Below are 16,251 nucleotides of genomic sequence, written 5' to 3'. Positions count from 1 at the left end.
GCCCAGTGTCTTTACATCAAACAGTGCTTGGATTTAACCCAGCAAGCCTCTAAATTTCTTATTGATGCTGTGTAAGTTGCTCTAAAATGACTTTTGCTACGAGAAGCATTTTCATTGAAGCTAAGACAGGTGATATTTCACAGCACACTAGTCCTGTGCTAGGTGCTTCAGCTGGAGTAGTAGGGCACCGCCATGCTGTACTGAACTGCAATACAGAGTGGTTTGTGTTGTAATCTACCATACAGTCATAACCTCAGTGCTGTGCCTTTCCATCCTTTTCTTATTATTTGGGTTTTATTTAAAAATTAATTTTGCAACAATGATAGCAAGTATATTGTTTAATTTTATTTTTTTGTGTTGTTATTTGAAGGCATCCATTGGGCTGACACCTCGTATATGTGAGGTACTTATTTTTTGTTTCACTTGCAATTGCTTAAGCTGTTAGATTTTCTTGATGGATTTAAAATGTACATCAACTGGTTTGTGCAGGGCCTCTTTTCAAGGAAAGATGATTACTCAGATCAGACAGCGTCTTGCAGAGTAAAGGTCAGGTAAGTTTGTCATCATTTTGGGAATCCTATGGATGCTTTCAAAAATAAATTCCTATAGTCAAACAAAGCAAAGACTAGTTTATTTTGTTTCTGTTTTCTCAGATAATAATCATTTCGGGACAAGGGGGAGAACACGGAGGAATGATGAGAAAGTGTTGGTTTCAGTTTTCTATCTCAGTATAGATCTGTCTGTTCACTTTTCTGTAGACAGCTGAATTTACTTCCTGTTTAACTCCTAAATTTGAGCCATAGTTCTCCATTCCATTCTTATTCATGGTTTCCACTGGCTTAATTAAGCACTACATTTGGAAACTTGAGAATTTAAGCTTACTAGTGTTAAAAAAGCAGATCTTGTGATTTTTTAAATTGCTTGATGCCTCTTGCTTCTTGGAAGTTTGCTACTCTTAGTTCTTTCAACATGCACTGTGTAAGAAGGAGCAGTAACAGAGATAATGAATTAATTAACTTTGTCGTGAATGTCAATGCAAGATTTAGGTAGTTACACTCTCTAAGTATATTCTTTCTGTTTGTTTTTTTTTGTGTGTGTTTTTTCCCAGTTATGTGCACTTAACATTACATTTTTTTGCTTTTCAGTTTTCTAGAAATATATAATGAGCGTGTCCGAGATTTGCTAAAACAGTCAGACCACAAGAAACCTTACACACTCAGAGTCAGAGAACACCCTGAAACAGGACCATATGTACAAGGTGAGAGTTGTTTCACTACTGGCATCAGAAATATATGTAAATGTGTATCAAGTCTTTAAGTATTGCATATGTTCCTGTCCTGATCTTAATTGCTTCCACTCTTTCACAGTTACTTTCATCAAATATTTTTCTTGCTAATATGAACAAGTATAATATTCTGAAAGCTTTGCCTCTGTTATCCCATGGACTGTATATCCTGCGCTGTTCTGTTTATCTTTCCAGGTGTAGGTCATGTATGAGCCACAGTGTTTTGCTTTTGTTGTTTCACATCTAACTTGAGCAAGAGGTCCACCAACATCAGCTCTAAATGGGTTGTACAGACCAGCCTAAAGTCCCTTTAATACCTGTTTCAGTGCTTGGCAGCAGTATATTTGTAAAATAATAATAATAAAAAAGTAGCTGCTTGATGTTGTAGACTGCACCATGAGAAGCAATTAAAATCTATATTACCCAAATGAGAACACAATATGCTTAATTTCCGTTCTTAAAACTCATAAGGCACAGGATGAGTTATGTAAGTCTGTTATTCAAACAACATCACATACTTTTTAACTCTCACTTGCAACTACAGTCCCTCAGGTGTCTTTGTGTTTTCTAGTGAATCATAGCTTTCAAATCAGGTGACAGAAGAGACTGGATGAAAACAAAAATCATTTATTTTTCCATTTCAGATGTCTGTCTTATTTTTAGTTCTTATCTTCTCCCATAATTTTTGTACGTCCAGTTCATTTCCACTTTTGATTGGTACTTTCGCTTCAGGGTCTTGCATAGCTTTGAATTGGAATCTGGCCACTGTTGCTTTGTAAATTAGCACTGATGTAAAATTTGCCTGCTACATTGCAGTTTATCTGACCAATGTCTGAAAAAAGTCCTGTATCTCAAAATCAGTACACCAGTGCAAAATCATACAGAGTAACTTTACAGCCAAGATCAGAAGGAAGAACCTTTTCTGAACTATTGCAAGTTTCAGAAATTGGCAAGTTTGTTTAGAAACTAAATGTACACATTTCGTTTTCCACCTGCCTTGTCTCTCCAGTGTGCAGAATTCTAAACTTGCCACTGGTATCAGAGTCTCTGCAAGTGCTTGGCTGGCCACCAAGTGGGTAGTAACACCTGGGAGGTATACATTTAATATGCAAAATGCATATCTCACAGAATTTTATTGGTTCTGTCACATCAGATCAAATACTGATCTATTCTGTATTTTAAATATAGAGTTCTTGTTTCTGTTCATTTTGTAAATTCTCTTTTTTTTTTCCCTCCTGGTTCATTTGTCTCCTCTTTTTCTTTATCACATCATTACATGTCATATTGTTATCCCTACCTCAGAGATTTAAGCTGAGATATGACAACAGTACTTGTTTGAGTCAGGGATTAAATGGCCACCTGCAGTATCAGTAACAGTACATCTAACAGTTGACGGTTGTTACTATTTCTCTCAAAATTTGAAATGAGCATTTGGGAAGTGTTTAACTTGCTTGTGTATAGGACCAAGAGACTATCTGGCATTCTGGTCATTTCAGCTGTGCTTTCCCAGCACATCAGCATCCTGTTCAAGGAGAGTTGCAAAATAGATGAATTGATGGTCTCATTAGTATGGCAAACTTATCATTCTTTGAAAAGCAGATCCATAGACATTTGGCCTTTATTGAGGCCTTTCCAAGATTCTCTTTCTACCTGCTTGTTATCAGAGAACATTATTGTTGGTGGAGTACAGATACTAATTATTTTCTTTTCGCAGCTGCTCATTCACCACACAAGAAAAGGTCTTTAAACTGCTTCCTTCCTTGGCAATTTCCATCCGTTTTCTCAGGACTGTATCTCCAGTGATTCCTTGGCTACATATAATGGAGTTTGCTTGTTTCAAAAGTAAATGAAGTTATAGCTTCTGCCAATGGGCTGGCTTGCCTTTTGTCACTATTTTGTCTTCATCTGGAACCTTCCAGGCCAAGTTTGTCGTTTCTATTCCAGTTCTAATTTTTTTTTTATTTTGTTTTACCCTTTTTGAGTAAGGACTTACTACTTAGACAAAACTAAAAATTCTGGGTAAAACAGTTCTATGTTAGAGTACTAAAATATCCAGTACCACTTTCCTTTTTATTAGATTTGGTAATTTGTAGTATGAGAGAAAAGGATAATGGAAAAAGGTTAACTTAAATAATATCCAATTTGTTAAGGACTAGCATCTGTATTTGCATCATACTTCTTGCAAGCTATCAGCAATTGTAAGGTTTGCAGACTTTGATGAGGTGCTCTCCAGTATACTGATAGTGTGTCAGTCGTGTGGTTGGTGTCAATGATACCCAGAGTACAGTTTGCACTTGGATGAAGAACAGGCAGAGGAAAATCAGAATTTAACCATTTTAAGGATGCTTAGTTGCTCTGATATTCGCATTGTCGCGGGCAATGTATTTTCCACTTGCAAGCCCAGTCAGGAAGTCCCAGCTCTGAAACTATTTTGAATAGTTTCCAGCCCATCATTTTTCCACGTAAGGGCTGTGAGATTGTAGCCTTTAAAATGCTAAAAGTGTTCCAGTGCTTCAGATTGGAATCGTTTCAAACTTCTCCCTCACAGATGGTTGCACTGTTAAGGAATCAGCCTCTCTTAAATCAGGAAATGATGCAATCTATTTTGTTTGTGAGGCGGATTTCTGGGGGAGATTCCGTCTTACTCTGAGACAGATTTCTATATGAACAAGAGGTTTTGATCTTTCTGTTGGACTTGAAGATGACCTTTCTTTCTCTACCACCCAAAAAAAACCACTTCATTGTTACTTCTCAAGCAACATTTACAAATTTAATTTACCTTATTGAAAAACAAAATGTTCAGAACTCTGTGTTAGATTCAGAATTCCATTACTTATGGAAATGTGGATAGGCAACAATTTCTTCCATGCTTTCATTATATAAATTATTTTTATTCAGTTAAGTAAAACCCTGAAAAATGGTAGGGGAAAACAATATATGATGGTTTCCATATTCTGAGTTTTGAAGATCCCAGAACTAATGGAAAAATAAGGCCTCTTTCTCAAATGGAAAATGTGATGACTTCTGGAATTATTGTATTGGAAAGCAACACTGGAGAGCAGAAGAAAAGCTTTTATTTGAAAATTATCCTATACTTTGAGTGTGTGCAAGTATGTGAGGGGCTTTTTTGAAGTGTGGGTTATTCATTTTTTTTTCTTCATGTCAGGAATTTATTCTAATTCTTTAACAACTATCTTTGGCTTAGATTTTGCTTTCATTTAAAGCTATGTAAGCTGTTAACATCTAAGGATAGACTCTCTGACAATGTCAGAAATACCCATTTTGGTCTTGTTGAATTTCATATTCATCTTGGCTCGAGTTCTAGCAGTATATAAGTTATTTGATCCAAATAAATAACTTTTTTTTCAGTATTCTGCCTTCATTCACACTTCTGTGGTCTGCAATAAAACAAAACCTGAATCAGTGCAGTTGTGAGGAAAAAAAGTATCCCTGGACTGCATGAAGACCTTCTTAACAGCTTCAGGGTTTTTTTAGGAGCCACTGCAGTACAAATGATAATCATCACCATAAAATGCAAATGAGGCACATTAAACCAGATTTATGTGAAATACAAGCCTGTTGAAATTAATTTTGTGTGTCCGCTAGAATTTGCGTATTGTAAGGTGCTGGAAATGCCACTACAGCATAGCAGTGTGCTGCCCTCCACTGGGGCCGTGTTAGTCACAACGACCAGTCTGATTCAGTGGGCTCTGCAATGCAGTATTTCTTTCATTTGTTTTCTCTGTGGTTTTTTTTTTTTTTTTTTTACCCCTAAAAATAAAATCAAATACAGAATGTACTGAAAGCAGAAGATGTAAAAAGGCCACATGTTTCACATTTGAGTACCCTCTGGAAAGAACAGTGTGAAGACTCCTCAGTGTTGCAGACTCAAACATAGTTAAATAAATGGTAAATATTCACAGTAGATGGTTCCCAATTCTGTTAGTCATGTGAGCAGAACCATTATTCAGAGGCAGTGACCAAAAGCTTCTTTACAGGGTGTGAACCCAATTAGTAGCAATGACGTAGCTGAAAATTTCTTATGGAGCTGCAGTTATACAGGTTTTTTAATACCATTGTTCTACAGAAAGGTTGGAAAAGGTCTGTACTTTGAAGGTACAAGGCATTTTTATACAGATGTCATTGCATCTGAAAAGTGTACTGCTATATTTTATTTTTTTAAATCGTAACTGTAGTTGAGCAACTACTTGTAGAACAGGCTGATGTCTCAGTAGAATATTGTTACGCTCCTGATGTTTGGATGAATTGTTAGTATTATTTCCCAATGATTAATAAGATGAACTGATTGAAACTTCCTGAGAAAAATATGCATTTAACTCTTTTATAATCTTTGGCAGGATTATCTCAACATTTAGTTACAGACTACAAGCAAGTTGTAGAACTTCTTGAAGAGGGAATAGCTAAAAGGTATTTTCTAAAACAAACCATCTTTATTTAACACTTCTTTCACCATATTTTGATTTCATTGACCTTTTTTTTACATCCAGTGTTGCCAATGCTTTGTCTATGATACAATGTAAGATACGATGTGTGATGCTACATATCCTCATATTATCCACAATAACAGTTACAAGGACTCATGAAGTTGTTGTTTAACACATTTCTCACATTTCTTCGAAACTGAACCCGTGCTGACTTACCCACAATATTCTGCCATCTGTCTGGAATAAAAAATGCATGCCAGGAAAATGTTTTGTTGTAAACAGGCTTTATTTCTTCTCCACTTCCTCATGATGCTTTAGACTGCATAGCTTTCAACTCATTTGTTAGTGTAACTTAATGATGTATAACAGCTGAAAAGATAGTGTATTTGTTTTATAATTATCTGTTAGAATTTTATAGTTTTGTTGTTGTTCTTACTCCAAATCACAAACATCTGCCAGGGCAGAAGTGTGGGAATTGGCATACCAGTGAAATTGACAATTTTGGCTCTCATTAGTCAAGATTTTTGTTTGTTTGTTTTACTTTTTTTTTTACAGGCAGCTTTGGACATCAATACAATTGCCATTACAGTGATAGAAAAGGGTATCATTTGAAATGAACCCCCAAAACCAAATCACAGTTCCAAGATTCAAATTACTTCTTATCATAAAAAGTGTTGAGATGTTAGAATATCAGTGGTGCTGTGAAGTAAATAAAAACTAAGCTGTATTATCATAAAAACATAGAATATACAGCAGGATTAAGTTTTGCTGCTTCTGCTTTTAGCGATCAATAGATGTACCTCTGTGATAAGAAGGGAGTTTTTTGAAATAACTACAAAATTCCAGTCTGTCTACTAGTGTTGTCCTACAGTGGTCTCATTGCTGAGGAAACAGAAGATACAGAGAAAACAAAATCAGAATTTCAATATTTTGTGTGTAGGTTTCTTTGATGCTGAATTTTCAAATGAAATATTCTGCTGAGTATTTATTAGCACATTATAAATGCAAGCAAGTTAATTTTAAACATCTGCAGTCTGGCATATGCAGCCACATGTAAATCAGCAAGCTGTTACAGGGGGAGAAGGGTGGGGAACAGATCGCGGTTGTCTCACATGGCTGTCGGCAGGAGAGGAGCTGGTGGGGCATGATGGCCTGGAGGAAAGATCACACCCTTGCATATGGGTGGTGCCTTTCGCTTTTGCTTTATAGACTTCCGTGCTGTTCCCATGTATTCTCTGCCCCTTGTAGGACTGTTTGCTGTTTTCTGCCCTTTACCTAATTGTTCGTCTTCCTCCTCCAAGACTTTGGAAATTAGTTCACCTTCTTCTGCTTCCTCAGTTTAGGCTCATTTATAGTTATGATGCATTAGACTGCTTGTAGCTTTTGGCAGTGCCTGGTCACATGTCTGTGAAGTTGTAGAAAGCAGGGAGCAACAGGTAACAAACAGAGTTCTGCTGTTGGCCTCCTGTGGTAGGCACACAGCTGCTGCGCTCTACTGCAGTTTATTTTTGCAGTACTCTTATAACTGGGCTCAAAACAAAGACATGGTCCCATAGTCATTTTTTCCGCTACTAAAAGTACCTGCTCTTGTCAATGGTAAGATGAACAAAACTGATGCTGGAGGCTGCACATATAACTGATAATCAATAATGAGTAATTTTGTATTCAAGAGAAACTCCAAGAGTGACAAAGGAAAGGATCTGTGACCTGGCTTCAGCTCTAGGCAAAACCTTTCTTTGGGTTTGTCCAAACAAGGACAAGAAGGACAAGAAAACAAGAACTTCAAGGAAAGTAGAATTTCCAGAAGTTTATTACAGAGTGGAAGAGTGCCACTGATGCTCCTCCTCCTGCATCTGGTACCTGCTAGCCAGAATGCATGGGTCAGAGGGCTAGAGCCTGAGGTCTAACCTGTCCATATGGGAAAGGCAAGCAAGTGCTACGCAAGTGAATCACAATATTCATTTGGTACTTGTAGGCTTGCTAATCTCACTGGGCTCTTCCAATGGTATAAAACTGCTGCAACAGCCCTGTGACAGAGGAAATACTCAAAAGTAGTGTAGGAAGCTTTTTGGTTCCTTTGAAGGGTTAAGAAATAAAAATGAGAACAATATGGAGAAAAAAGTATTGGGCCAGCACATTCAGTGATGTCTGGGGTGAGCTGTGTGAGGCTATGGCTGTCTGTACTTCTTTGCTGTGTTCTACCCTAGTGCAACCCCTTACGCCTGTACTGCAAGACACTTTGGGATATTTCTTCAGAGTGGTGCTGGAGGGCTAAACCACCTTTAACTTCATTGTTGGTTTCTATCCATCAGGTCCTGTGTCACTCCGTGTGATCAGATCCAAGAATGCAGCATACCATATTATCAAATCTTCACATTCCTTCATCTGCATCAACTCTGCTCTGTTTATTTGTGCTTTGTCTGAATACAGGGAAATAAGCCTTATGTAATTGAATGGTATGCTCTTCTTTCTAGAATCACAGCAGCTACACATATCCACAATGCCAGCAGCAGATCCCATGCTATCTTCACCATCCACTATACTCAGGTTAGCTTAAAAATAATCCAACTTCCTTTTCACTCTAAAAAAGCATTGTTCAATGTATTGAGCATTGTTTAGCTGTCACTGTTTTGTGCTGTTTGTAATAATCTCAGTGGAAACTGTTACTGATTTCCTTTGGATCACACTGCAGATGTATTACCCTTCCTACACTGCCTGATGTGTTAAGTGTTTACGGAAGTATTCTTGTTTCTTTATGCAAGCTTGTAACTAGCAGTGATGCCTAAGACTTGCTGTAAAAAGAAATGTTTAAAGCTTTACCCAGCCCTTTGAAATGCATTATGCCTTGTTAGGATGCTGTGAAAATGGTCTGTGGATATGTTTGAGGTTGTTTTGTCGCACTCATTTAGGATCCTTAACTGAAGTATATGCAGCATTAGTTTAATGCCAAAGTTTTGTATCTATCCAGCATTTCAGATGTGCTCATCTCTTCAGCATTTGGCATCCAGTCCTCTCAGAGACAATGCACCCTTTCTCTGGAGGAATTATATCCTTCTCTGGCAGGGAAGTCTTTCAGTGATCCAATAGACCTTTTCTATCTCACACTTCTAACATCCTGTAATCACAGAACATTTGGGGATATTTTTCAGTAGTTTCACAAGAGACCTTTGGAATACATTAGTGGAAAATAACTGTGCAAGATCTACGAGAAAGGCTTTCACAGTTGCTAGGTGGTAAAGTTTTTTGTTTTTTGTTTTTCAAGAGGAAATCCGTGTAAGAGGGTAGTTTCTCTGTCAGCTGAGAAAGATGTTGAGCTAATGGTTTGAACATGGCCAGTGAGTCAAGGTCACAAAGAAAGGCAGTGAGAGAGTCAGAAGTGCAAATCAATTTCAAACAAAAGAGGGCACCTATTTTATTGTCATTAATGAATTAGGAGGAATAATCTTCCTTATTTATGTTTTTTCTTCAGGCTATATTAGAGAACAATCTCCCCTCTGAAATTGCAAGCAAGATCAACTTAGTGGACCTTGCAGGCAGGTAATAATAATACACCAAATGGCAAAAAGATAACTTTATCTGAAGAGGCTGTAGTACTGCCTTAAAATATGAAATTTAATATTTTAAAACTTCAATAACACAACAGTAAGTCCATCTTTTGTATATGGTAACAAGGAATATTGAGCTAATATTGTCTCTGTCATCCATTCTTCTTAATTGGGTACTGGATTTCATTGGGGAAATAAATTCCTGTGTCCTAAGGTCCAATACTGTGCTGTTTCAAACATTTAATGTAATTCCACTTAACCCTGTATTCTTTTTAAGTTTTTTTGTTTTGTTTTGTTTTGTTTTTTCCTAGTAGCTATTAGTGGAATTACCAGACCTGAGCTTGAAAAGAGAAAAAATGAATATATTTTTTATGGCTGCCTAGCATGGGATAATATTCTTATCTTTCTACTTAGGTTGTTTGTGTTTCAGAAGCTCCTAAGTCTCTGATCTTAGTTATACTTTTCAATGAGGAACCGGGGGGAATGGTTTTAAATTGGAAGAGGGGGAGATTTAGATGAGGTGTAAGGAGGAAATTCTTTACTGAGAGGATAGTGAAGCACTTGAACAGGTTGCCCAGAGAAGTTGTGGATGCCCCATCCTTGGAAGTGTTCAAGGCCGGGTTGGATGGGGTGTTGAGCAACCTGATCCGGTGGGAGGTGTCCCTGCCCATGGCAGGGGCGTGGGAACTAGGTGATCTTTAAGGTCCCTTCCAACCTAAGCCCCATTCTATGATGTGCTTCTATGATACCATACATGTGGTTATGCTGGATGTGACAGAGAACATTAGGATAGAAATTGTGCTGAAGAGTTGTAGAGCAGTTGGAAAACATGACATTTTTCCTTCTCAAGAATGTAAATCCCCATGCACATCTGAGCAGAGAAAGTAGTAATAAGGGGATGTATAGATTTTTGCACTGAGCCCATAAGGGTTGTGTAACGTATGTTGTCTTTTAGTTGGAACCCCTGCTAAACTTTGGTAGCCCAGTTCAGGCTTGAATTTATGTTCTGGTGGGTCTTAATCAGCATTTTGTTCCAGTGGCCTTTTCTGATGGTTGTTTGGACTTCAGAACCAGAGAGCAATATTTCATGTGAAGTGTTCAAAATGTGTTTTTTTAATTGTACACTTTGCTATTTCTGTTTTCTTGTGTGTAAGGAAAATGCATGATGCTTTCACGTTGATTGTGTGTTAATACTTAAACATTTTTATTTGGTTTGCATTGTCTTTCCCATGCTTGTGTGCTTCAGTGAAAGAGCTGATCCCAGCTACTGTAAAGATCGAATTACAGAAGGTGCCAATATTAATAAGTCATTGGTTACACTTGGAATTGTCATCTCCACTTTAGGTAAGCGCACAGTAGTTCTTTATATTCAAGGGTAGTGATAAAAGCGTAGGACTCAACCACGATGTGCTACATCTTAATCTTTACATTTACAATCAAAAGCTGAACAGAACAGCTGTGTGGCTTCATAAACTGTAATGACATTTAAGAAAATTAAATAGTCATGACAGAAAAAGATAACTCATTTCCTGAGCTCTGTTGCATTTCTCCTTCAGCACAAAATTCACAGATGTTCAGCAGCTGTCAGAGCATAAACACCCTAACAAGCGAAGGGGAGAGCAGTCATTTGGACAGCCCTTCCACAGGCAGTGTCAGTGGGACCAGACGGCCGGCTTACATCCCGTACCGTGACTCCATCCTCACCTGGCTTTTGAAGGACAGTCTTGGGGGCAACTCCAAGACCATTATGATTGCCAGTGAGTTTGATTTCTTTTCACTGTTATCATTTTGCACTACATTACTCCCCTGAAATACATCTCTTTTGAGGTGCAAAGTCAGCTATATCACTTAGAGTCTGACCTTGTAAAGATTTTCATAAATATTTCACAGGATACATCAGGAAATGAAAAGGTGTGCTGATCGTTCATGAAGTTAAGCATTGGACTCTTTCCAATGTCATAGTTTTGATTTAACGTGATTTACTCACTTATAAATACAAATTTGAAAAGTCATTTTCTGTGAGCTTGATGAATCCCTAAGGATATTTGGGTTTTGTTTTATAAAGAAGTCAAACTGAAAAACATCCAAATTTTTGAAGTGTTTGCTTAAACTGATTGCTTCTTTTAAATAAAATCATTGTTTGCTTTCTATCTGTAGCTATTTCTCCTGCCAGCTCCAGCTACAACGAGACCATGAGTACCTTGAGATATGCTTCAAATGCCAAAAATATTATTAACAAGCCCAGAGTGAATGAGGTGAGGCCTTGAGTTCCGCTTTTCATTCTTGTTCAGTTTTGTTGTGTGTATTATTTAAGCTTTGTTGTGTGTATTATTTAAGCTTTATTCAATATACCTATTCTCTGAATAAAATTCATACCTCTCTCTCATGTTAGCTGGAGCTAAATGGGAGACTGGGTATTACAGAAATGATTTGATTCCTTGCAGCTTATATAATTTAGAATTTCACACCTTTTTTACATTCTTCATATCTATCCCATCATTTTCCATCTTTCTTCCCTGTGAATAGTTGTGACATGCATGTTCACCCTATGTCCCTTACATTGTTCACAACTATTTAATGTATTAATACAAATGTGTAACGTTACAGCCCTTCCTTCAGGCATGTTAAAGGAACAATGTTAAGGTTGCAGAGTCAAGAGTTCAAAAATTTTGCCAGGCTTAAGGTAGCCTATGTAGTCTCAATTTGTCTTCTTTGCAGTACACAACATGATGAAGCTTTTAAATACATGGGAAGGAGTTTTGCCACAGAACCATAGCTTCATTCTTTGCACAGAATATCCAGGGGTGAACTCTGACTGTATGGTAAATGCATCTCTTTGATTGTGCAGGAGTCCTACACAGGCTGCACAAGTTAAAAGGTGGCAGGGTGTTAAAGGAAGAGTCTGATGCTGCCTTGGAGAACAGAATGCTGTCTCTGCCCCTGTGTGACTCAACCAACCTTGTACATTTACTACACTAAAATTCTTTAGGGCTGTGTTTTCTAAAAGCATTATCCTGTATTTTTTCTGTATACCATGAATTTCAAAGACATGACTTCTGTGCAGAAGTTCTATTTATTCAGCTTCCTGAGTTAGACTCTGTTTCCATTCTCTGTTTAAAGAGTGCCTTATAACTAGTTTTTAGTCAGCACTAGTAGCAGTAATAGTCTGCTTTTCACAGCAGTAATCTCAACTCTGACAGGCCACATGCGAGTAAATACGTTCCTCCTGGATCAGCCTCTTGTTTCGTAGAGTCTCTCAGCCTCCCAGCTTGTTTCCCCACTGCTTTCACACAATCTGTACTAGCCCCTTAACTCCATTCCTTCAGGTAGCTGCCTTCTTCCCCTCACAACAAACTGAACCAAGTCAAATTGTCACTGGCAGCATAGAGACAATTATCCTGAACTGTCTGCAGAAAGCTCATTTCCATCAACTGCCTATGCAGCGATACTTACTCTGAAAGTGAGGGAAACGCCTCCACACAAGCAGGAAGGAACTACTTTGCGAATCAGTTTTAAGGTTTTTTATACTGTGGTTGGAGATGTTCTGACTTAGTCTCCTGTAGGTTGATTTTCTCCTATGCATGACAGAAACAGCAATGTTTTCTGATGTGTTGGGGCAGTTTTGAAAATACATGCATAAAAATACTGATGTCTCTAGCTATTATTGATGGGAATAAATATTAAGGCAAATCTGTGTTCAAAAAAGATTTGGAACAAAGTTTACTGGAAAAGAAAACCTATCAAAGATGGGAAATGCTGACCTCTGAGCAGTACATCGCAGAGTCTGTAGCAGAGTAGAAGAGGGAGTATTGTTGTGAGTTTGCTTGTTCTCATCTCTTCTGGGCTCTTGGAACAGCTCTGCATTGCCTTCTTTAGCTAGAATTATTTTAACAATGGTTTTTCCAATATCTGTGTCTCAATGTTTCAGGATGCAAATGTAAGACTGATTAGAGAACTGCGAGAAGAAATTGACAGATTGAAAACTATGCTGATAAGCTTTGAACTGGTATGTAGGAACACTTCCCAGCACGAGCTTTAATGGCAATTTAGGTGGCTACAGTAACTTAGTTTCATCTAATCTGTTTATCTTTCTGTATTTATTGTATCTGGAGGAAAATTAAATAGTTTGTTATTTTAAATTAAATTAAATGTCTGCATCATTTCCTGATAATTATAAGGCTAACTGCATTTTGGATGTTTCTTCTTTTTCTGGCATTATGTTGATAATCCTGAAGTATAAGCACTTGTGTGATGATTAGAAAGGATTTCCTTGCTGTCTTTCATAGAGTTGGCTGGCTTTGTTATGCATTGATACCAATACCTTGAAATAGAAATATTTGTTTGTAGGGATACACAAGCACCAAGACAGCCAAACGTTAATCACTGATGTAATTTCCCTGCCAGTTTGTTGCAATCCTCTTTCCCCCAAAAATGTGAACTAGTAGACCTCAACAGTAGTTTGGAGGTTTCAGCCTGCCTGCACACTCTGATCCTCCAAAAGAGGTTACGAGTGTTTCTGAGTCTGCACAATACAGCTGGCACTCTTTATGTCGTTGCCTTTGGAATAACATCATCATCTTGGCTTTCCATGCCACAGGGAGCATGTTGTGCTGAAAGACACTGGAACCACAATCCAGGATTTATTTACACAGAAATCTCTCTGTTAATGCACTTTCACTAGTTTTCCCCCAAAACTTGCATGCAATAGTAGAGAGGAGTAGGCAGCATTGCATGTCTATGTTTTTTGTCTTCCCTTCTCCTGAATTCACCTTGAAATCTTGGAGATTGAAACAACATGCTTGCCAGTTGTTAATAAGGAAACCAACACAGATCTCTGTGACTGTTGTTTGTACAGAGGAATTCCAGTCCTTCTTGGAGCGATGACAGGGATGGAAATCTGACCGAGCTGGTTCTTCAGAATGAGATGAAGGTGTGTATGATCTACATGCTGCTGTAACCCTCTTACATTCCACAGGACTGGGAGGGATAGCATTGCCACAGTTCTGAAATAACAGTGAAAATGTTTGCTCTAATCCTTTCATGTTTGCTCTGAATATGTAGGAATTTGCCATCTTTAATGCATGCTGCACGCTCTCTAGGAATTCGTGGTGAGTCTCTTGTGTCCCTAATGGGATGCTGTCCATTGCATATTACTAAGTCTGCACAATCTTATTTCTTGTTTGAAAACTGTCTAAATATATCACAGTAATTTCATGATATGACTCCTTTGTCTTCCAAGTTTAAACTCCTCCAATTTATTTAAAGGAAATTATTGCACAGTCACCAAATTACTGTGAAGATTTAGTCATCAGTGATGTGGAGAGGTTTTGGAGATCTTGGTTTTAAGATTTGCTTAAGCTTCTCAGGACAGGAAAAATAAGTAGTTAGCGTCATCATACATCTTTCAGATATTTTGGGAATGAGTATTCAGTGTGTTAGCCTGCTTCACTAGGTAGCAGCACAGGTTTAACTTATTTTTGTTGCCACAGAAATGTTCTAAAATTAGAATTACACCTGCACTGCAACTGGTGAAAAAAATTTACATACAGTAACTGGAAAACTGTGCTGATTTTTTTTCCAAAGAAATTTATGTATGAGAAAAATTCAACTACTTATTAAATGAAGGAGTTTTTCCTCCTGTTCTCATTTAAGATTGAGCAACTGACCAAAGACTGGACAAGTAAGTGGATGGACAGGAAGGCCATCATGGAAGAATACAGTGTGGACATCAACAAAGAAAAAGCTGGAGTAACAATAGATTCCAGTTTACCTCATCTAATGGCCATGGATGATGATATCCTCAGCACAGGAGTGGTGCTGTATCATCTCAGGGTGAGATAATGTCACTTGTCTTGTTTTTCCTTTAAATTTAAAAACATGTTTTATTTGGCGGAAAAAAAATGGAATTATGGTTAAGGTGACTTTACAACAACAGCTAACAAAAACAAAGGCCACAATTCACAAAAAGAACAAATACATAGGTGAAAAGAGAACAGTATCAGAAAAGGACAGATGAAAATGGAGGAGGCAGACAAGAATTCACATGTGGAATAATAAGTTCACCTCCTATGAATGCCTGTGCAAACTATTTGATAATGTGTGGTAAGCAAAGTGAAATACCCTAATTCAGAACTAGTAGATTGTTCATAAAGTATGAGGACTGGTATGGATCTGTGTAAAGGTAAAGGATGGTGCTTAAAGTGTACCAGATTTATTGGTCTAGATTTTAGTAGGTACTTGTATACTTGAGACTGGAATATTTGTATATTTGTAGATCAAGTACAAAGGTAACCTGTGACTAGACCAATTTGGCAGTGACTTCTGTTTTTTGCTATTTTCACTTTATCAGGTGCACCAAGTAGATTCCAGGTGTGTAGCATGAATGCTACTTACTTGTAATCCTATTTGAGTGGATATTTTCCAGGGTCAGGTGGAAGTCCTGGCTTCATAGAAAATGCTTTGCTGTGTAGCTGCTCATTTAAGGAATTGTTATCACTAAGAAATTTTCATAGCATCACATGTGTATTACTCTGGGTTGTGGCTTAAGATGTGAGGGCCAGGTCAGCTAGTTTCAGGGGATTTTTTTAGTCAGGGCTAAGCTGGGCTTAATTTTTTTTTTTGATGTTGTTTAAATGAATGGAAGTTACCAAAATATTGATGCTGTTTTAACATAAAAAGAATGATGGATGGGCACCTATTCAGAGATGCACTCATTAGCAAACAATGTATTAAATGAAGTTGTCTTGTGAAATGGATCTTGTTGTGGATCTGTCTACTAGTAAAATATCTTAATCCAAATCTAGGTTCTATGCCACTTGATACAGTTTTGGGATGTTGTATTTTTTTTCCTCGTAAAAAGCAGCAACAGATATTTGAAACAGAAATCACACTATTATTTATTATGTTGAAAGAGAAACCTTACTAATTTATCTTACGTCAGCACAAAGAAATTGTACCAGGTAATAATTAGGAACCA

At 37.5% G+C, this 16,251-nt stretch overlaps 1 protein-coding gene across 2 annotated transcripts in view; it reads left to right on the top strand.

Moving 5' to 3' along the window:
* The window catches only part of STARD9 (StAR related lipid transfer domain containing 9), a 108,735-nt gene that overhangs the window by 50,302 nt on the left and 42,182 nt on the right, over positions 1-16,251 (top strand). For both annotated transcript variants that reach the window (XM_050710853.1, XM_050710851.1), the window contains exons 5-16: positions 371-403; positions 490-551; positions 1,146-1,258; positions 5,644-5,713; positions 8,205-8,277; positions 9,200-9,267; positions 10,522-10,619; positions 10,832-11,032; positions 11,433-11,530; positions 13,204-13,281; positions 14,131-14,205; positions 14,928-15,107. In XM_050710853.1, coding sequence (XP_050566810.1) covers positions 371-403; positions 490-551; positions 1,146-1,258; positions 5,644-5,713; positions 8,205-8,277; positions 9,200-9,267; positions 10,522-10,619; positions 10,832-11,032; positions 11,433-11,530; positions 13,204-13,281; positions 14,131-14,205; positions 14,928-15,107 — 1,149 coding nt within the window. The remainder of the gene's footprint in view (positions 1-370; positions 404-489; positions 552-1,145; positions 1,259-5,643; positions 5,714-8,204; positions 8,278-9,199; positions 9,268-10,521; positions 10,620-10,831; positions 11,033-11,432; positions 11,531-13,203; positions 13,282-14,130; positions 14,206-14,927; positions 15,108-16,251) is intronic.

This window comes from Cygnus atratus, chromosome 5 (assembly GCF_013377495.2).
Source record: "Cygnus atratus isolate AKBS03 ecotype Queensland, Australia chromosome 5, CAtr_DNAZoo_HiC_assembly, whole genome shotgun sequence".
NCBI lineage: Eukaryota > Metazoa > Chordata > Aves > Anseriformes > Anatidae > Cygnus > Cygnus atratus.
Note: the sequence above shows the minus strand (reverse complement) of the source record. Positions and strands in the feature narration are given on the sequence as shown.